This window comes from Augochlora pura, chromosome 11 (genome assembly GCF_028453695.1).
Source record: "Augochlora pura isolate Apur16 chromosome 11, APUR_v2.2.1, whole genome shotgun sequence".
NCBI lineage: Eukaryota > Metazoa > Arthropoda > Insecta > Hymenoptera > Halictidae > Augochlora > Augochlora pura.
In genome coordinates this window covers 439,755-460,822 of record NC_135782.1, presented here as the reverse complement: position 1 = coordinate 460,822, position 21,068 = coordinate 439,755, and the positions used below count along the sequence as shown (strand labels likewise).

General features: G+C 31.1%; 4 protein-coding genes across 19 annotated transcripts; 2 read left to right on the top strand and 2 right to left on the bottom strand.

Annotated features, from left to right (window-relative positions):
- The first annotated feature begins 74 nt into the window (after window positions 1–74).
- Window positions 75–1,669, top strand: Gip (hydroxypyruvate isomerase-like protein Gip). The gene is made up of 5 exons (XM_078193994.1): window positions 75–620; window positions 699–810; window positions 903–1,075; window positions 1,157–1,276; window positions 1,349–1,669. The coding sequence occupies exons 1-5, from the start codon at window positions 425–427 to the stop codon at window positions 1,534–1,536; spliced, it is 789 nt and encodes a 262-aa protein (XP_078050120.1). The 5' UTR covers window positions 75–424; the 3' UTR covers window positions 1,537–1,669.
- On the bottom strand, window positions 1,599–9,303 carry LOC144476773 (palmitoyltransferase ZDHHC2). 6 transcript variants are annotated; one of them, XM_078193980.1, is made up of 11 exons: window positions 8,947–9,303; window positions 8,312–8,338; window positions 8,110–8,204; window positions 7,915–8,035; window positions 7,584–7,807; window positions 7,355–7,484; window positions 7,139–7,265; window positions 6,310–6,396; window positions 5,058–5,188; window positions 3,846–3,888; window positions 1,599–3,124 (listed from the first exon to the last, which is right to left on the bottom strand). In XM_078193980.1, exons 1-10 carry the CDS (start codon window positions 9,092–9,094, stop codon window positions 3,854–3,856), a joined length of 1,125 nt encoding a protein of 374 aa, XP_078050106.1. In that variant the 5' UTR covers window positions 9,095–9,303; the 3' UTR covers window positions 1,599–3,124; window positions 3,846–3,853. The 6 variants fall into 6 exon arrangements, with proteins under 6 accessions (XP_078050106.1, XP_078050108.1, XP_078050109.1 ...); XM_078193982.1 differs by lacking the exon at window positions 3,846–3,888 and having other exon boundaries at window positions 8,947–9,302; XM_078193983.1 differs by lacking the exon at window positions 6,310–6,396 and having other exon boundaries at window positions 8,947–9,302.
- Window positions 9,304–9,669: 366 nt separating this feature from the next.
- Ifc (delta4-sphingolipid-FADS-like protein ifc) lies at window positions 9,670–12,330 on the bottom strand. Of its 3 annotated transcripts, XM_078193993.1 has the most exons (8): window positions 12,315–12,330; window positions 11,945–12,020; window positions 11,767–11,855; window positions 11,433–11,609; window positions 11,081–11,220; window positions 10,789–11,002; window positions 10,503–10,714; window positions 9,670–10,404 (listed from the first exon to the last, which is right to left on the bottom strand). In XM_078193993.1, the coding sequence occupies exons 3-8, from the start codon at window positions 11,846–11,848 to the stop codon at window positions 10,264–10,266; spliced, it is 966 nt and encodes a 321-aa protein (XP_078050119.1). In that variant the 5' UTR covers window positions 11,849–11,855; window positions 11,945–12,020; window positions 12,315–12,330; the 3' UTR covers window positions 9,670–10,263. The 3 variants fall into 3 exon arrangements, with proteins under 3 accessions (XP_078050119.1, XP_078050116.1, XP_078050115.1); XM_078193990.1 differs by lacking the exon at window positions 12,315–12,330 and having other exon boundaries at window positions 11,767–11,869; window positions 11,945–12,094; XM_078193989.1 differs by lacking the exon at window positions 12,315–12,330 and having other exon boundaries at window positions 9,671–10,404; window positions 11,767–11,874; window positions 11,945–12,094.
- Window positions 11,793–20,647, top strand: LOC144476766 (tyrosine-protein phosphatase non-receptor type 11). 9 transcript variants are annotated; one of them, XR_013495078.1, is made up of 14 exons: window positions 14,941–15,400; window positions 15,523–15,989; window positions 16,634–16,756; window positions 16,867–17,061; window positions 17,213–17,375; window positions 17,485–17,597; window positions 17,676–17,947; window positions 18,031–18,110; window positions 18,196–18,378; window positions 18,446–18,622; window positions 18,719–18,935; window positions 19,008–19,159; window positions 19,251–20,522; window positions 20,594–20,647. XR_013495078.1 is itself a non-coding variant. In XM_078193966.1 (13 exons), the coding sequence occupies exons 2-13, from the start codon at window positions 15,976–15,978 to the stop codon at window positions 19,416–19,418; spliced, it is 1,857 nt and encodes a 618-aa protein (XP_078050092.1). In that variant the 5' UTR covers window positions 14,941–15,400; window positions 15,523–15,975; the 3' UTR covers window positions 19,419–20,647. The 9 variants fall into 9 exon arrangements, 2 of the variants coding, with proteins under 2 accessions (XP_078050092.1, XP_078050093.1); XM_078193966.1 differs by having other exon boundaries at window positions 19,251–20,647; XM_078193967.1 differs by lacking the exons at window positions 14,941–15,400; window positions 15,523–15,989 and adding an exon at window positions 16,024–16,112 and having other exon boundaries at window positions 19,251–20,647.
- The last annotated feature ends 421 nt before the right edge of the window (window positions 20,648–21,068 follow it).

Below are 21,068 nucleotides of genomic sequence, written 5' to 3'. Positions count from 1 at the left end.
CATTGAATATGTACTTAACGATACTTTACGTAGTTGACTACGTTATAATATTTCTGAAATTGAGGTTAAGAAAGATGGTTATGTCAAAGTTCTTAGATATACTAGAATAATTAATTGCGCTTCGAAGCTTTTATTATAAAATTAAGTATTTTACACAGAATTAAAGAACGAGTATTATTATGAAATTGTGTATACATTAAGGATTGAGTCGTTGATAGAGAATGATAAACTGAAACTCTTCTACACTTGTACCTTATAATATTAACAGAACAAGATATGATTCTTATCTGGCTGTATGATAGTGATTTACTATACTTAAAAGAGATAAAACGGCTTATATAAGTATTGCTTCTGCAGAATAATATCGTTTTTATTATACATTCACAATTGTGAAACTTGCTTTGAAGAGAAAGTACACGTCAATATGGGTCTCAAGTTTGCTAGCAACTTGTCTTTCATGTTTAAAGAAGCATCATCTATCAAGGAAAGATACAAATTAGCTAAAAGTGCTGGTTTTAAAGCTGTGGAAAGTGGTTTCCCTCTTAACTTCTCTGTTAATGATATATTAGAGGCTAAAAGAAGTGCTGATGTGGAACAAATTCTCATAAATGTTTATACAGGTATGCACAAATAATGATTAATGTAAGGATGAAAATAATATTCATAAAGATCTTATTAAGATATTTTTATTTTAATAGGTGATACATCGAAAGGAGAATTAGGATATGCCGCAATTCCTGGACAAGAAGAGAATTTCAAGAAAAGCATTGAGACAACGATAGAATATGCAAAAGCATTGAACTGTAAAAAGTAACAAAATTTTATTCACCTTAATCAAAAATAATTACAATGTATCCATTATATTTAGGACATCTAATTTATTTTCTGCTTAACTCTATTAGGATTCATGTAATGTCTGGTAAAGTGAATCAGCCAACTTCCGCTAACGACAACGCTTACGAAAACAATCTTTTATATGCAGTCGAGAAATTGAAAGAAGAAGGAATCGTGTGTCTCATTGAACCTATCAGTAGCGCAGCTGTTCCAAATTATTATATGAACAGTTTTGAAAAAGGTATATACGTTGTCATTTAAAGTTGTCAAAAATAATAATCAAATAAGATGCTTCTATTATTCATATGAATGTTTTATTCAGGTTTAAATATAGTGAAGAAGATAAATAGCCCGAATTTAAAGTTACTACTCGATGTTTTTCATCTACAGCAAATTTGTGGAAGCATTACGAAAACTATTAAGGAATTAATGCCTTACATAGGTATACATTTATGTAAAAATTTTCAAATAATCGGGTCTTAAAACCATACATTTCTGTTTCTTTTATCTGCAGGCCATGTGCAAATTGCCCAAGTTCCAGATAGAAACGAACCCGACACACCTGGAGAAATAAACTACGAATACGTATTTTCTGTCTTAGAAACAGAAGGATATGATGGATATGTTGGATTGGAATACCATCCGAAATCATCTTCGGTCAAAGGATTGGATTGGATAGAGAAATATGGCTACCAGTTGTAGCAACATAATTTTTCCACAATATCATATAGGTAAAGCACAAAAGAAACATTTTACGAACTTGATTCATATTTTTACAATTTAATTTTCATTATAAACATTATATACATAGAAAATAAAAAATCAAGTAAACTTATCTTATATATAAATATAATTGTATGTATTGTTTTTGTAGCGATACATATTTTATTGTTCTTGTAATATTAAATAAAAGAAATGCTTTATATCAATTAATATAATATATTGTCGCATTAATTAGGTTATGTTTTTTTATTTATATACGTGACAAAAAAATATTTCATAATGGTAGTTGTTATTCAGTAAGCTTACATAGTTTGTTCTTCACTTAATAACCGCGTGCGAAAAAATAAACGCTGACTATTTCCATTTCGTATCATATTGTAAAGTTTATAAAACGATTGTCTGTATTTTTGAATGATCTTCAAAACCACAGACTAATATAAAAAAAAAAAATGCAGAACAATACATTAGAATAAAAAATACAGACATTCAAAGAAAATTGTCCTATTATCGTAAACAAGCATAATGTTACATGTATCATTCACAGAATTGATACATTTGTAGTCGATTTTCGAAATGTGCTATTATGTACGTATTCTCCTTTCTATCATAACGCATACGATTCAAAATTTCTGAAATTTTTTTTACATACTGATATAAATAAGTGCAAATTTTAATTAAGTACTGTATGCATTTACAAGAAATTTGTCAATTGAATTTCTGTCTTATACATTTCTTTCACATGTACAAAGGGATTATCAATAAAGTATTTACGATGAAGAATAATTTCAAATAAAATAATCCCATAAATACTTTCCAATATATGCGAAATAGGAAGTAGTACTGTAATACAATTCTATGCAGTTCTTTAGCACTTTGATAATTAAACAACTATTTTAATGAATCATTATTCAATATTCATTAAAATCTTAACTGCGTATTATACATGTTCATTACATTCTCGGCAGTAATTTCTTTGAAGTATAATTTACATTTATCATCACATCAATTTCTCATTCTTTACATTTTAGTGAGAAATAATTTTTTAATAGCAAGTTATTAGCATTTAAAAACGAAATTGCTGTAACATTGATGACACCTTTGCTATTCATAATATGGTATGTTCATGTTGATAAATTTTCAAAAATTATTTTGCATTTTAATTATTGTAACGATATTCTCATTAATATACCTATGTATATGTGTACAGGATATTACGAATAAGACTATCGAAGCTTTGAATTTAGTAGTACCCAATATAGTCTCTGTATGAATTTTTTGCAGTTGCGCATTAAATCGTTTTAAGAAAATTAAATTATTAGGCAAATTTGTTGTCTGTTAACTAAGGACAATTGTATGCCCGACCAAAACGTTTTGTATATAGAATTTAGACTCAAGAAAATGCGATAACTGCGAAAGATTCATGTTAACAATCTTTGAGAACAGTTCTTGCTACAACAAAGATCTGTTTGTAACGAAGGTGAAGGAAATTTAACTGCTGTATCAAACAATTTCGGTTGTATCCACCAGAGGTTGAACTGCATCTGTAGCAAAACCTACTACAGCAGTGCTGTAAAATATTTGAAATGTGTTTAATCTCAACCGAAGATGGTCAATTAAAAATATTCAGGTCTTACTAAATTAGCAATTGTGATTTTAAAGATATGGAAATGTGTAATGATAATATTTACATTTCTTTCATATTAAAAAAAAAACAATAGCATTGGATGTTAGTGTTTAAAAGCTATAGAAACATAAAGAGACATGCGACAATACAAAATTAAATCTGATTATATATGACCTTAGGGTCACTAAAAATAGAATTACTTAGTATCAATCTGTATTTTATACATGTGGGAATAATGTCAATATGTATATAATGGAAATACTAAGTCAATGATAAGATAAAGATTTAACATTATCTTATTACAAGAGCTTAAATTATAGATTCATGTACCAATGTTAATTGCCTGATAGTAGGCCTGAAATTTCATGCAATTACACAAGTACACAACTATATATTTACGCCATAATTCCGTGTGAATACGAAGCTGTGATACCGTTATTTGAATTAGTTATGTCCAAAAGATAAATATAATTTAGAAAACGTGACATTTCGATGAAATATACTTATTTTCTAATGAACCAGCCATTACAATATTACAATATCTGCTTATTGTCTTCGGGGACTTAAAAAGATATAAAACTATTGTATTATGATTTGTGTCAAAATATAATTAGAATTACAATTAACACGTTAAACGTAAAATACATAAATGTGTGCATTATACCTTTAAAGTTAAAAGTTCGTCTCGCACATTAAAACATGCATATCTAGAAAAACAATGGGTAATGAAAATCATGCGCAACAATCAATTCTTAGAGAAAACAAAAATCATAAATAGATTAAGTTTTAATTCTGTAGAATTACATTACTCATGTTTTGTATGTACATGAGGCTTTTTAGGTGTTCCTTTTTGACACATCTTTTTCATAAATTATAGTTTCATTACAAATTGAACAATGACATTTGATATCTATCATGTACAATATTTTGTTTATATCCTGTACATTGACCATTGACAGACACATAAGTGAGAAATTTAATAATATTTATTAATATATAATCCGTACAATCTTTACTAGAATTCATTAAACACAATTCTCTTATGTTTACATTAAGTACCGTAAAAATGTACATACTAAATAGGACATTAATTTAATATTAAACAAAAAATCGCATTAAAATACTATATGCTATTTTGTTTGTATTGTAGGAAACATTTCTGTGATGGAAATTTTATTATACTTACTTGATGTAAAAGTTCATAGTAAACCGTTCAATTATTAATATTAATAATCGAAGTATTTCACGCTGTTAAGAAAGCACGATTATTACAATTATTAGCTAATTAATTTTTGAAATCTATGTGTTTCATAAATTTATGATATTTAAAATAATAGGCCTAATTTGTATAGTAACTGCAAACTTTTACCTGTAAAACTAATTGAATAATAGTGCGTGCCCCGCGAGCTTGTGTTCTGTTATCAATATCTGCTTTTATTAAATTTTTAGAGATGATATAGAATAAAAGGATTATATTAATGATAACTAACGTAATTATATATCGCTTAGTTTGTGTATATAGAACATTTAAAAAATTATGTTACAAAGTAATAGTAACAAAGACATCATTTTGTAATAAAATTATCAGGATACCTTGTATAATGTTAAAAATGTTTTAGAATGATTTGTAACTGTTGTTTCATAGGAAAATAATAACTGCTTACTACGGTAAAGAAGGATGATGTAACATTTAAGCTTGCGTGAATGTGTAGAAGTAGTCACATCACTGAACCTATCAATTTTTATGAATATAATATAGACAGAGTAACTGCAGCTAAACAAGCTTTGTATTATGAATACTGTAGCATGTAATTGGACACAGTAGGTAGTAGAGTAATCGAACAGCTTCCATATAGGGATTCAGACTACACAATACCTGCTTGCGACCCATAGGGAGGTGGAGAGTCAAGCTCGGTCTCATCACCCCACTGTTGGGCAGCATGTCCCAACAGAGTATGTGTGTCTTCATTGCACAGCCGTTCAGGAAAGTTTACCCCATCGCCAAAACTGTAACCCACACCCTACCTTCTACTTGATGTTATCCCACATGTACTCAAAGATAGCGTAACTACTTGTTTTCAGTAGCACTGTTGAGCAGAACAATTCTGACGAGAAATTTCGATCATCAGATACAAAGATCTTCATGAGATCATTTCATGATGCATAATTTAAAAAACTGCTAATTAAAAATAGTTACGCCACTTCTAACAATTTATCATGTATCAGCCTGTAAGAACCAGATGCACAATATCTCTTAAAATTGTAAGAGATTTTTAATCTTAATTAATCAATGCACAATACAATGCATCTACCTAAGAAAAGGAAGAACACGTGCATTGTTTAAATATCAATTTAAAATGGAGCTAATACCTATTTTCATATTGTTTCAAATAAAAAATTTAATTTTATTACGAATGAAATAATGAATATCATAAATGTGAAACGTATGTGCCGAATATTGTACAGAATCAAAACAGAAGTAACAGTATCATCAAACGCAACACAGGGATTATGTTTCTCAATGTAATGTCGCAAGTTAGACTTATGTCGACTAAAGTTTTAAGAAAGTTTGGAAACGTATTTTAAAAAATAAGAAAGCGTATATGAGCAAACAACAGATATATGGCAAAAGGCTTAAACCGAACATACAGTTATAGTGCAGAAATCATAATTTTGTTAGTCTTCCATTGTCACAAATACAAATATCAGTGTTAGTAATAATCGAATAAACTTGATAAGTGTAATAACTACCCTTTACAATAGCACAATATGTAGACTAGAAAGAAATGAAGACACAATAGAAATGAACAATCGCATGCATTTAGGAAGCAACATGTATGCATCTTCATTACTTTGGAACTCCATGTAAGTGTATAATAAATGAGAAACGAAAATCTTTGAAACGAGAGATGATATCCTTTTACAAATTAAACGTATGGATTTAACAATAAGAAAAACAAAAATATGAAGAAAATGTTTCGTTTGAAATAAGTATGTACACAGGCAATTTTATTACCATTTGTACGTTTAAACTATGAACTGCCTTTCAATCAATGATACTAATGAGTTCCATAGTAAAGGTTATTACAACTATTAACTGGAAGATTTTACACTTTTATAATGCTGACCTGTTTCGAGTACTGCCCATGGAGTCGTAAGTATTGTGCGGGCCTTGATCTTGCGCGCGTACTGCATACGTGACACCATTTCCAAGACTAGAACACATTCAACGCACCCATCGCGATTTAACTAATCCATACAATTACTATTAGACATAGTAATGTGGCAAAACAATTAAAATATTGAAGAAATAAATATTGGAAACTCTTAGTACTTTGTCAATTTCTTTCTCCTAGTTTGATGTTAAACGAAACGAGATGTTCATTTTTACATATAATTTTGATTTTGAAGGCAGTTTATAAATTTGCATATGATATTTACAGAACAATGAGATTGTTTTAATATTTGATTTTACCATTTTCTTCATTTCATATTTTATCTGTGAAATGAAACTTATTTGTGAAGTTGTACTATGTATCTACACAAGTCAGTGCATACACAGAGAAAAAATATAATATTGTAAATAACACTACTAGGTTTCATATATCTTCATGACTAACTTTCTACACATGATCATATTTGGTATTGGAAAATTCGAATGCGTTCTGAAATACGCAATTCCTAACATTCATGCTAGGTCCACCCAACTTTTGTTTGAAACATTTTTTCATCGAACGAGTAATTTCTGAATGATTTGAAGTTGCACATTGCAAAACTCACCCCGTTTACAATCCATACTTATAATATATTATAGATATATCATATAGAAAATAAACATAAATATTTTCATATTGTGCAAATGGTTCACAGTTCAATTTTAAAAATTCTATAAATATCATTTTAATGAAAATACTGTATTAAAAAATATAACACTGAAATCATAATCGAAAAACATACCTAGTAAAAACAGGAAGAAACCATAGTCTAGGATTATCACCAAACACTTCTTGAAAATTTTTATACTTTCCAAGACTAAAACCATCTTTGTCCTTTCCTGTGCGAAACATGGGTGGAGTAAATGCCTCTGCAAATATATCATTAGAAATGATTTAAATTGTTTTGTATGACGTATGATATGCAAATTATTTTTTATATTCAAACACGTTTAGTTACCTAATGTTGATCTGTTACGTAAAACGAGGTAACAATGATACAAGAAAAGAGAATTTAGGCTAACTGTGAACATCAATGCCACAAAGAATAAGAGGAAAAGTTGAATTCTACTCATTCCTTCCAGTTCTCCCTATAGGCAAAATACTAGTATCATTATGGAAATAATATTTCGTTTTGAAATACGTTACACATCTAAGTTGCTTGTTTAGAAGTTCCCTTTTTTACTTACTCTGCAAAAGCGTATAAAATACTGCAAAGTCGTAGCAGTAATGAATAAAGAGTAAAGAAAAGCATATGTTAGAAACAACATGAAGAACTTGTAGTTGTGAAAGCCCACACAGTTGTTTACCCATGGACAATGGTGATCCATTTTTAAAACACATGTCCTGCACACAGAACAATGGTGTGCTCGATCGGGTTTAATCAACTGACATTTCTCGCAAAAACGTATTACTGGAAAAGTAATATTTGTAATGCATTGCTGCACAACTATTAATTGTAAATACATAACATATACAGAATAAGTATGTTTTAGGTAACACATGTTCCTACAAATGTACCTCCTTTAATGGTAAGATTTGTGACTGGAAGATCTTGCGCAAATCTTTCTAAAATTTGTCTGCGTGCTTCCTCTGTTTCGGCTTGTTGAAATTTTTCCATTTCAACATCTGATATTCTAAACTATACATAACATTATATTTATTATTTGTAGCTATGTTTGCATAACGAAAGCTATCAGAGAACTAAAATTTTACCTTATCTGGTATTATTAGTAAATCTGTAAACACAGTTTGCCAGTAAGACCACAGAAACATTAGAAATACAGCATGATAAAAAATCAGGTAAAACGCTGTCAACAAACATGCATAACACAATTTATTGTTTCAATTGCACAACTTTTTATTTGCATAAAAACAGTATCATTATATCCATTTGTACTAATTAAAACTGACATACCTTTTTGAACATAATTATCTATTGCATCTAAAAAAGATAAAAACAATTAATAGCAATATATGTATACAATACATACAATGTAAAATATAATACATGTACAAAATTCTACTAAAGAAACATATATTAAAAACAGTTGTTTAAACATCATCTCCAACAGAATCAATTCACATTTCTGACATTCTCTTTTTTATGAAAAATTTAAATATCTAATAAAAATTACTTTCATTAGTTACCTAGTCGCCGCATTTTTTATGGCGAACAAATTGAAAAATTCATATATTTATGTCAGAAATTTTTATTAATTAATTAATTACTATGAATGAATTTGGATGTAAATCTAAAGGTAAAATACTGCCTAAACAGTTTCATCTTTAATCACTGGAGTGCGTATGTAATCAATCATATGACATTATATTGGATCGAATGAAGTTCTACTGTAGAGTCCACTTCGAGTCGAAACTTTTCTTTTTGAACATCGATTCTATATATTATTCGTTGTAAACAAAGGACAAGACATAACATGAATTTATTGAAGATGGCAGCCACTTTCATTATAATAAAGGAAATTTGACTGCTATTAAACAATAAACGGTAGAATATTGTAGAAAATTTTAGATTTGAGAGATAATACTTACAAAAACATAATTCCACCACATAAGCGTAATAAGACCATACGATAACCGTCAAAATGAAAATAACTGGTATCCAGGTGACGGTTTTCATAAAGCACCAACAAGATCCGTCTTGCTTTTCCATGCTGTCAACCGTCTTGCAGATATGCATTTGTGCACGAAATTATTTCCCGTTTACGTATACATTATTTTTTTTTTATAATCAAAACCCTGCACTGTCGCGGAAACCTTGCACGAAAGGCGTACATGTAATCCGATCGGAGTGCAAGCGTGAATGCGTGAGTGCGAGCCATTATACACTGAATTCACTCGATTCGTTTTACCCTAGAAATTTCTTAAAAATCCCCAGGATAACTCGAAGTTCTCACTGCGGACACGTATGTATGAACAGCCTTCGCAAGACAGCAAATCAAAACGAATTAATGTAAGAATTTCAGCATATGTATGTATGTATATGTGTACAATACTTACTATGCAATTTGATACGCCAACGGTTACTTATCTGTAAAGGAATTAAAATTACCGAAACTTCTTTTTCATCAAAATTTCATAATTCAAATAAACTAAGCAACGACTTTATCAGCAATGAAGAAATCTATTTTACCTATGTAAAATAGATGTTTGTCCGTTTCACATGAATATTGAAAAATTATAATTTGTATGCTTTCAGAGTGTTCTTAATTTATATTAGTTTCATATGCGGTTGCAACGGAAAACAAATATTAATCGCTAAAGAAACCACTGCATTAAAGAACGAGCTTATAAAAAGGGGTCTAGACGTGTGACTAAATAAATTATTACATTAAAATGTCATTATTGGTTGTAAAAAATGTATTATTGTACGACTAGTTTACAAATGCACGGAATTTGTGTTTCTGTTGTAAGCGGTTGCCCAAAAATATCATAGTATTACCTTTGAATCTGTTTACTATAGTCACATACATTATTTTATTATACGTAAAATATTTACAAGAATCATTAAATAGAATACTTTGCTAACTAAGCTTCCTTCATTTTCAGTTAAAGCATTGCATGAACGTACCAGGCATTAATTCTGTAAATTATCATTTGGATATATACTGTTCAAAATTTTGAAAAAACAAATATATCTTTACAAAATATATAATATAAATGACCTTCACATTTGGAATGAATCGTATCCACCAACGAAATTGATGGAAAAGATCATGCATTTAGGATTTTCGTATGTAATACTGAAAGAAATCTAATAAATTAGTCATTATATTTGGTACACTTTAAAGATTCTAATCTTCATTATTTAAATATATGTTTTTAGAAACTGAATAAATTCTCCAACTTTTACGAAGGAAGTCCCCTGTGTTTTCTTTTTATCCTTGCGTAGGGACCAATGTCCGGGTCCGTAACAAAATCATATAGTACCGACGTCCACGAATTGTGTTGTGGTAAATTGTCATAAAACTCGGAAGCTATTTTTCTTACCTGGAACAAATCCGAAATAGATATAAAATTCAAGGAACATTTTTTAAGTAGACAATATTTTCAATTAAACATTTTGCAATAAATGAAAACATATATGCCTGTGGTAATCTTGAACCAGGAACAGCCGGAAAATCATGGTGTTCGTTATGATAACCAACATTAAATGTTATCCAATTTAATGGACCGTAGTAACTGTACGTCTCAAAGCCTTTTCTGTACATGTAATGTTCCGATATGAAATGACCAGCTACAGGATGAAGACCCATTGCCAATGCTGATCCAGAAAGTAAATATACTAGAGCTTTTCCACCTGTAAGATTTATTGTGAACTTTAGTTTTACTACACTAATCAAACTTTTATTTAAAAATAGATACTATGCTTACCAAATAAATACCATATCATTCCATCAAACGTAAGTTGTATCACTAAATTAATATATTCCAGATTTGTGGGCACCAATGGGTAAACAATGAGTGGTCTAAATGCATAAAAAAATGGCTGTAGAAGTACCCAACAGAATTTTCCAAATGTTGTACAAAATAATTTGGCTTCCACTAATGTTGGTAAATCAGTATCTAATACTTCATCTCCTTGATACTATAAGTCGTATATTAGTTTAATTATTAGATTAATAGTTATCATTATAAGTAGCATACTTGCTGTGTCTATACTTACACGGTGGTGTATAAGATGATACTTCTTAAAACTAACAGAAATTGGTAGTCCTATAGGTAAATTTGCAAAATACCCAAATAATCTATTTGCCATAGGTCTGCAGTGGCCAAAGGCAAGATTATGTGCTATTTCATGTATTGCTGGAATATAATGATATATTAAAAATTTATTACAGAATAAAAAGTTTAGATATTTTCACAGAAAATGATATTACATTTAATTTACGTGACACGTATTTTGGAAATGTACACACTACTTTCCTTAGTAAATTATATTAGCAGTGATCATGAGGTACACCACTACTGATTAGATTCTTCATGCTTGTATTAACTTAAATGAAACTTATACATACCTAACATCAGGGAATGATTAATTACTCCTCCAAAACAATATGCCACTAGAAGGAGCATTGGATAACTTAAGTCCTTTATAAAATACAAGGATATAAATTGAATTAAAACCAGTCCTGAGACTATCCATTTGAACATGGGATCATATCCGAACAATTTCTTTATTTGTGGATATTTTTCTGAAACGAAATAAGAATTGTTATCATACATTGCTGTTGCTTATCTCGGATACGAGTTAACTGCATTATACAAACGCATACGTGTATATATTGTTATCTAGACGAAGATTAATATAATTTACGATGTAAGTGTCAAATATAATCATTTTGCTCATACCCAAAATTATTTTGCGACGAGATGCATGCGGCTCTTCCGTGTAAACCCACTCGAAATCGGTCCTCGAAACGTGTTGGCCCATTCTTCAACTGACAACGTATTTCTAAACTTTATTTAATTTTGGATTGGTAGTGAAAAAATTCGAAACCAACATGTAACACACATTTATGTTACTTACATTAATGCTAGCAACCACTAGCAATCATACCAAAACTCAGAATCGTTCATTACCCGGCGGATTCGTCAATCTAAATCTGAATATACCCATGTACATATCTATTAATCATCGCAACTTCAGATTACAACACGATACGTGTCAATGTGCGTACATATGTATTGTACTACATATGAACATACATATGGTAGTTTTTACTTCTCTATTTTGTACGTACTTTTGTTAAGAGTAAAAAGATCGTAAAAAAATTGTGGTTAATTTTAAAAAGGGACCTGTGACCTGTGACCGATGAAAATGCCGTTTGAAGTACATACATATATTAAATGCCAATTGGTATCATATGTATGCGTAGCAGAGCTCTTAGGCGCCTAACCGTTTTTGAAATTTACGTGAAAGACCAGTCTGTCCGCTGGTGTCAAGTGTGTCCAGAGGCGTCAGGTATTCTACTCGGAATCTGCTTTAAGTGGCGGTGAGGAGACTTCATAAGTTTGCCGCTGCATAATGAGTACGTAATTCTCCTACTTCAACTTATCTGGAAGAAAGTCGCGAAAAACGGTCAGGCATCTGAGAGCTTTTATGTGTACTGATTTGTTTGTGGCTGATAGCAAAACGCGGGAAGATTTCGTATCTTGTAGTACTACATATTACGGTGTCGCATACAATTTCTTCTTAAGATAGCGCAACGTTTAACCACTTGCGATGGCAAGAAATTCTCGGTGAAGAATTTTATTAACAGTGAACGTGCCACGCACGTCATTTTTCTTTCTGAAACAATTGTCTGACAACGAGTATGCTGGTCGTCCCTGGCGTTCCGATGACAAAAGCATTTCCACGTGCCCGGCACGTCTTTCCACCGCAAGTGGTTTATTGTATAAACAACATCATTTTGTATAGTTATTGGTCATAAACCTCATACGGTAAATATATATGTTGTAATGTCTTTGCCCTAAATCTGTTTATTATTTCTACCCCTTAGACAAATTTACATTTTGGATTCATCGTGAATACGGACAACAAAAATCAACCGATCGCGATGGAGATAGAGCAATCTGATGATCCATATCCATGTAATTTACAAATGTACAATGAACTACCATCTGGTGATATGAAGCTAGAGGAGTTGCGACTATGGTGTATTAATAGATTAATAGGTAAACTAAAAGAAACAATTTGATTTTAATAATAGTTAATAAAACCTTGTTACACAAGATATGTAAAATATATAAGAATTCTGTAACTGTTTATTTCTTCTATTAGTTTATAGGAGATTTGTACCTCGACAAGAATATAATTTTATTTTGTAGTTCTAAAAATAGTAGAAAGGATAGCAGCAAAAAGTTATAACAAGGCACATAGTGAATGTGCAATGATGTTACGAGAAAATCTAAAAGAGCATGATATCCATAATTTTCTAAAGCTTATCGATAAAGATAATGATGCCTATGATATAAAGAAAGGTTTCAGAAGACATGATACTACGTCTCATTTTATCTTGAGGTGTGCATTCTCATTCAATCAAATGCAAAGGAGTTGGTTTGTGAAACAGGAAACAAGATTATTTGCCTGGAGACTTTCAGAGTTAGACCATAAAAATATGAAAATTTTTATGAATTTCAATGGATTTCACACTTCTATTGTTAGCATTAAGTGTAAACATACTATAAATATCATATAAATGTTAAATCAATTTTCTATGCTAATTGACCTTTTTTTTCCATTATAGTTAAGTCCAGAAGAAGCAGGGCAGTTTAGACAATATCCACACAAGTCTTTCTTCGATGATTGTATGAGCAGCGATATTGACGACAACCATAACATCACAGCGTATAAAACTAAGTTTTCTAACGTAACAAAATTAGTTAGAGAGCGACACGTATTCTTGAAAGATGGTATTGCTTATGTACCACACACAAAAATGTTTTGGGCAATTGTACCTGAATTTAGGAAAGCTATATATCAAGACTTTTATGTAAGTTTAGAGCTGTAATAGCATAGTTAGATGAACTTAGAATTATATCTAGCATGTTTTTTATAAAATATCTATTGTTCCAGTATGCTCAAGAATATGCGTCACAGATGCATGGTGAGACTAACATAACGGAAATCTTCAATATGTTGTCAGATTGTATTCAGGTGCAGCAGTGGCAGGAACATTGGAACGAAGTGTCTGTTGAGGAATTGGATGAGGTATATTTGTAAATACTGAAATAATCTATTTGCAATTAGAAACATATTCAAGATTAAAATGATATTTATTTTAAAATTTCACTAGCTTTCACAGACCTCATTTCCATTGTGTATGAGGGTACTACATGAAGCGCTTCGAACGAAGCACCACCTAACGAACGGTGGAAGAGTACAGTACACGTTATTTCTGAAAGGGATCGGCGTGCCGTTAGACGGTGCTTTATCACTGTGGAGGGATGAACTGTTACAAATTATGGATGAAGAGGAATATGAAAACGAATACCAATATTATATTAGTCATTTATATGGATGCGCCGGAAGACGTGCGAATTATTTGCCGTCTCCTTGCTTCAAAATATTTCATGCTGATATAGGTTTGAGGGACAACCATGGTTGTCCCTATAAGCATTTAGATCATCAAGGTCTTAAAATCACCCTGTCTAAATGTGGACTAACGCGACCAGGTAATCAACATATTAAACGATTATGAAAAAGAAATAAAAAAATATATAATAGAAAATAATTAATATTTCAATTGATTTTTCATTTTGACTGTCTTAGGTAATATTAATATATTCATTTACTGTAATAAATAATTTCAAAACTTATGACTATTTCAGACGTGGACTCAATAATCAAACTTTCAGAAGATGGTTGTTATGTTGACGCATGTAAAGCATATTTTGAAGTTAAGCATTCGTGTATTATAGAAAAAGATATTGATCATCCAAATGCTTTCTATGAGTATTCTCAAGCACTAATTCATACTGTGCCCACAGGTAAGTTCTTTACTTATGTAATTAAGTTTTAAAACATTTTTAAAAATTATAAATATATATATATATTTTAGATGATATTTTAGATGATATTTTAGACGATATTTTAGACGATATTTTAAATGATACTTTAGATACAGATACAGATACTATACACAACAAGAAAATATCGATTTCCTTCCAGAATATTTCTATTTAAGTTTCTTTAGTGTAGTATTTCTTGAATTATATTAGATTTAGGACTAATTATCAGTTCATCAGAACGTATACGTTTAGAGAATATACGTCAGTGTGAGAAATGACGTACCAGCGTCAATATAAACGTGGCTACACTCTACATAAAATGAATCCTTCGTGTATTGTATACTATATTGTATACCCAACGGCGGCGCGGAAGTAGTAGCGGCTTTCCGTTTTGTGAACTTCTGAAAAAGATGTCCTATTTATATAAAATAATGTAAATAAATCAACTATCCAGATTTCAGAAATTTCAAAGGTATTTGATATTATTGAATGTGAAAATGGTTAGATCGCTTCAAAAATAATAAGCTAACTCGGATCAATTGTTTTTATTAATGTCGGTGGCATTTCTATGTTATCGACTGCTGGTGATTGCAGATCACTGACACTGGGGCGACGCGATAGGCGAAACGAATTACCATTAAGAAGATACATACATGTGGCTATTTCTCTTTTGAAATTACATACAGCCAGAAATTTTGTTTATTTAAATTATGTTGGTTATTACTATTCTTCCCTCCAACTATGTGGTGCTGTTGAGTTGACTCTATTTTCCTGGTGCAATTTCACACTACACTGAGCTGATCTGTTCTTTAGGAAATTCTGTCATTTGCGTCCTCTCTATAGATCCTGAAAATCTATGCCAGAATGTTTTAGCTTTCGACTTTTTTTTGTTTTCGTGCAAAGTGAATATGTCAAAGACTGTGGCGATACTGGCGATATGCAGTTAGCGTTAAACTGAAACCAATTGCAATTGTGAATTATAAGTGCAGATATCAATGAATCGTTATGAATTATTAATATCCAAGTGATCATAGTTGGATTCACGACATGGCATCTCGCAGGTGAGGCACGTTTTTATAGTTGCATAAATGAACATGTAATTATCATAATTGACGGTTGTTCGCTAAACAGGTCCACTTATTAATCAATATTAGTCGCGGATTAGTGAAATTCGATGGTGCGAGGTACGCATTTAAGTTGTTGGATTATTTATCGCTGATGGATTTTTAATGTCCAAACATGGACAGAATAATACCACTTAATACATTTATTCGTCACAAATATTTCCAGACAAAAATATTCTCGCTTTATTCTACATGATTATTTGTATGCATTTTTGTAGTGTATAATCATTTGATTTTTGCAAAATTTCTATCTTGCTGTAGAATGAATTTTCTCGTACATATATCTCTTAAATTTTTATTGTTATTTGCATAAGATGATCGAAATTATTGTAATCAATAATTTAAATAAAACAGTTTTCATGTGTCAATTCACACCGACGCTTCCTATTATCTCTTATAAGTGGAATAACAATTTAATTATTGCATTTGTTCCTTTCAAATTTATGCAAAAATAAATGGTTTGATTTGTTTGTAGGCTATTAGTCGAACAGATAATTTCTATAGGATAATGCATTGGTGCTCTACAATTAATTCTTTTGGTCAATTGTGGGAAGGTGACAATAGCATAATATTTGTTACAGATGGTTTCATCCCAATATTTCGGGTTTAGAAGCAGAACGTTTATTAATGGAACGAGGTTATGATAGTTCATTTTTGGCAAGGCCGAGCTCATCCAATCCTGGTGATTTTACATTATCAGTGAGGTAAGAACATAATTTGTATTGCATAAATTGTTTCCTCATGTAATAGTTGACAATACAACAGTTTAAGTTATATACAATTTTACAATAATAGATACTTTGTTTTTCCTCAGACGAAATGGGGAAGTGACTCACATAAAAATACAAAATACAGGAGACTTTTATGATCTTTACGGTGGTGAGAAGTTTGCAACATTGTCAGAACTTGTGCAATTTTATATGGAAAACGGAGGACAATTGCGTGAGAAGAATGGGGAAATTATTGAATTGAAGTATCCTTTAAACTGCGCAGATCCAACAACTGAAAGGTATTTATTCAAGACAAAGAAGTAATACTATCGATTCTATGATAATTGTAATAGTAAGTTTTGTCATGCATCAAAACATTCTTTCTTGCTACTATTACTTGAAATGCACGCATATAGCATGGTATGTGTTAATAGTAAAATATGGGTAAAGGTGGTTCCATGGCCATTTATCAGCTAAAGAAGCAGAACGTTTAATGCTGGAGCGAGGTAAAAATGGATCGTTTCTGGTTCGTGAATCCCAAAGTAAACCTGGTGACTTTGTATTATCCGTGCGCACAGACGATCGTGTTACACATGTTATAATACGATTTCAGGTTAATTACATCCTCTATTATGTGTCATATATATCATCTTTAATAATTTTCTTATTGTTACAAAATATTATCGAAACTTGCAATTATTGAAAATTAATATGTTTTGTAGGATAATAAATATGACGTCGGAGGAGGTGATAAGTTTGATAGTCTAACCGATCTAATAGAACATTATAAACGCAATCCAATGGTTGAAACGAGTGGAAGCGTTGTACATTTAAGGTAGGAATCGTTAATCTTGATAGGTCGTTACATATGTATGTATGTATAAGATATATCTTAGATTTTCTATTTGTCAAGGCAACCTTTCAATGCCACTCGTATAAATGCTAGTGGCATCGAAAGCAGAGTGAGACAATTGCATAAAGAAAACGGTTGTTCGAACGGATGGTTATGCTGGAACGGAACCACTGGCGGTAACGAAGCTGGAATAGGACGTGGTAAAGGAAAAGCTGGTTTTTGGGAAGAATTTGAGTCGCTACAACAATTAGAGTGCCGTCACTTGTTTTCCAGAAAGGAAGGTTTACGTCCCGAAAACCGGGCAAAGAATCGGTACAAAAATATCTTACCATGTACGTTCCTCAACTTGGCCACTCTTTTTAATTATTTTCATGTATTATTCATATACACTGAAATCAAAATGATTATTTCGTAGTTGATCACACAAGAGTGCGATTAAAGGATGTCGATCCAAACGTTCTTGGTGCCGATTACATCAATGCTAATTACATTAGGGTAAATTTTTCTGCACGATTCAATATTTGCTTTGCTTACGCGCGTATACTATGTATTGAGATTTGTTTGCATGCTAACTTTGCAGAATGACGAAGGAGATGGACAATCCAGCGGAATCGTTACCGTTGGTGATGGCGGTGCATTTAATAAGTGTTATATCGCAACGCAAGGTTGTCTTCCAAACACGATAGCAGACTTCTGGCATATGGTATATCAAGAAAATACCAGAGTAATAGTGATGACTACCAAAGAAATGGAAAGAGGAAAGGTATAGTATTTAAAGAAATCCCCACGTGAATCGTGTGTTTGAAAGATATGTATATATTCTATTGTAGAACAAATGCGCCCGTTATTGGCCAGAAGAAGGCGAAATTGCAGAATACGGTAGCGAATGGGAAGTACGAGCATTGTCGGGTACTTCAACAGCGGATTATACACTACGAGAATTTAGTTTACATAGGAATAAATCGTGTTTCGCGGAATCTAGAAGAATTTATCATTACCACTTTCAAGTATTTATCTTTACAACGAAAGTTCTTAATTATAGCTATTCTATTATGCCACATAGAATAAAGTGGTAAAGTTGTGTTAACTATATTAACTTTCAGGCATGGCCTGATCATGGAGTTCCATCGGATCCTGGATGTGTATTAAATTTCCTTCATGACGTTAATGCAAGACAAGAGTCGATTACCGCGTCTCTTACGTCAAGTAGCCAGAATGCACAAAGTATAGGACCGATTCTTGTACATTGTAGTGCTGGAATTGGTAGAACGGGAACGTTTATAGTTATCGACATGATTCTTGATCAAATTAAACGACATGGTAATTTTCAGTAGAGATTCATTAGAAATTTCACGAGCTCCTCCATATGCTTTATGTACATTTTATCAACAGGCTTGGATTGTGAAATTGACATTCAAAAAACGATTCAGAGAGTACGTTCGCAGAGATCAGGAATGGTTCAAACTGAAGCACAATATAAATTTGTCTACCTTGCTGTGCAACATTATATTGAAACTGTGTCTCAACGAATGCAGGCAGAACAAGTGAATATACGAAATCAGTTTTACATACACATATATTATCCAAATATCTTGACTCGTCTATAATCTTTTCTGTTTTATGTCTTTCTTACAGAAATCTCTTCATTTAGGTCGAGAATATACAAACATACGATATAAAAGTGAAACAAACGCTACAACAAATATAGGTGATATACCTATTCCTACATGTACTGCAACGTCTGTTACAACATCGGCACATTTCACGTTATCTACTTCTATTAGTAGTTTGAAGCCAAAGTAATAACTAACATCAGGATCTTTGAAAACCAGACAAAAGGCATTGTCACTTTTATCGCACGTGGTTTTAAACTTTCATATTACTTCCGTAATATGATCCGTTTGAAAAAATTTTATTTTGCAAATTGTCCAATCGTTTTTAATATTAAGGTGGAAAGAATAGAAGACGAGGTAGTTGCGATGCATCTGTATGGAGTGTGCAATCTCAATTTTGAAATTGTGATTATCATTTACTGAATACTCATGAAAAAGAAGCGCGCATTCGTGGTTGCTTGCGTGCTTGTACGTATGAACGTATAAATGGATGGACAGACGGACGAACGGATGATTATAATTCCAACATTTTATAGATGAATACTTAAAGGCAATTAGCGACGTTTTAAAATTACAAATGTATTATAGAAAAAAGACGAATATTTTAAGAATTGCAATAATATTTCAAAACATTCAAATGCGAGATCACGCTAATAATGATTTCAAATATATTACAACTATATAATTACTTACGTACCGTTAGCTCGCTATTAGCTGTATTACGCGGAATATTAATTAGATAACAAATTTATATGAAAGCAGGTAATTATTTTTTATGCTTATTTTTATGGACGGCTAGTAGAAGGATTTTCTTGTGGTATAAATATTGTCTCGAATATGCAACGAAATTCTCCAAGTTATCCTACATTTCCAGGTGTAATATTATTTATTATACCTTAAAATGTGTAATGATATTTCTTTTCCTTTATATTGTGATTACATAATTGTACAAATTTTTTTAGCAATATTTAGGACTGACTTTTATATAAAACATTTCCTTTAATATTTAGGCAGAATTATAAAACATCTATTAATTGTAAATTTTAATTTGTTAAAAGGCAGACCACACAAAGGTGAAATAGATACAGCTTTACGTATTACTAAATACGTACGAACAATATATGTATTGTGGATAATATTTGTTAATTTTGAAATAATTGTACTTAATTATAACGTTAAACACTATTGGATAGCAATTCATTGAATCAGTTATATGAAATACTCTGAAGTAGCAAACTATCAGAATAGGAATTGTATTTCAACTGGTGTAATTTACCAATCTTCTCCGTAGACAGTAAGATATCCGTTATATTTGTCTGTAATTAATTATATTTGTGATTTATTCATTTTCCCATTTTTATACAGATTCGTATTAAATTATGTACACTTTTGGGTATTAGTGACAAGTTTATTCTTGTACATTTCACTTGTTGGTTTTGTGCATTATGTATACATTTGAGTGGGTACTGCCTTATACAATAATTAAACATTGCGATACTTGTAAGTATTTTATAATATTATTTGAAACCAAAACAAGAATTGCTTTATTTAACCATGTATATGTTTTAAATTATTAAAATAGATTTGGAAATGAAATTTGAAAGTTTATCATGATACATAAGAATGAAATATTGTTTCGTGTAACTTCGTATATAACTGTATATTATATATACATATGTATATATTGTTACATATGGACAGTTCAGAGGCCAATCAGTGTAACGTTCTCTGTTTTTTAAAAATGAGCTACGGATTCATAGTGCAAACACATCTTTGCTATAGGATCTTTTGATCAATAGCGTGCATTGTACATGACCTTTAAGTTTGTTCATGGAACTTG

Excerpts from the sequence above, each read along its gene's own strand:
- Gip (XM_078193994.1), top strand. The coding sequence starts at position 425 with ATGGGTCTCAAGTTTGCTAGCAACTTGTCTTTCATGTTTAAAGAAGCA. Across the intron at positions 621-698 it reads TCTCATAAATGTTTATACAG|GTGATACATCGAAAGGAGAA; the intron begins GTATGCACAAAT and ends TTATTTTAATAG. Across the intron at positions 811-902 it reads AAAGCATTGAACTGTAAAAA|GATTCATGTAATGTCTGGTA; the intron begins GTAACAAAATTT and ends TAACTCTATTAG.
- LOC144476773 (XM_078193980.1), bottom strand. The coding sequence starts at position 9,094 with ATGCATATCTGCAAGACGGTTGACAGCATGGAAAAGCAAGACGGATCT. Across the intron at positions 8,036-8,109 it reads TACTAATAATACCAGATAAG|TTTAGAATATCAGATGTTGA; the intron begins GTAAAATTTTAG and ends TGTTATGTATAG. Across the intron at positions 6,397-7,138 it reads TTTCTTCCTGTTTTTACTAG|TCTTGGAAATGGTGTCACGT; the intron begins GTATGTTTTTCG and ends AATGTGTTCTAG.
- Ifc (XM_078193993.1), bottom strand. The coding sequence starts at position 11,848 with ATGGGCCAACACGTTTCGAGGACCGATTTCGAGTGGGTTTACACGGAA. Across the intron at positions 11,610-11,766 it reads TCGTCGCAAAATAATTTTGG|AAAAATATCCACAAATAAAG; the intron begins GTATGAGCAAAA and ends ATTTCGTTTCAG. Across the intron at positions 11,221-11,432 it reads TAATCATTCCCTGATGTTAG|CAATACATGAAATAGCACAT; the intron begins GTATGTATAAGT and ends ATTATATTCCAG.
- LOC144476766 (XM_078193966.1), top strand. Across the intron at positions 18,379-18,445 it reads AAGAAATGGAAAGAGGAAAG|AACAAATGCGCCCGTTATTG; the intron begins GTATAGTATTTA and ends ATTCTATTGTAG. Across the intron at positions 19,160-19,250 it reads AACGAATGCAGGCAGAACAA|AAATCTCTTCATTTAGGTCG; the intron begins GTGAATATACGA and ends TCTTTCTTACAG.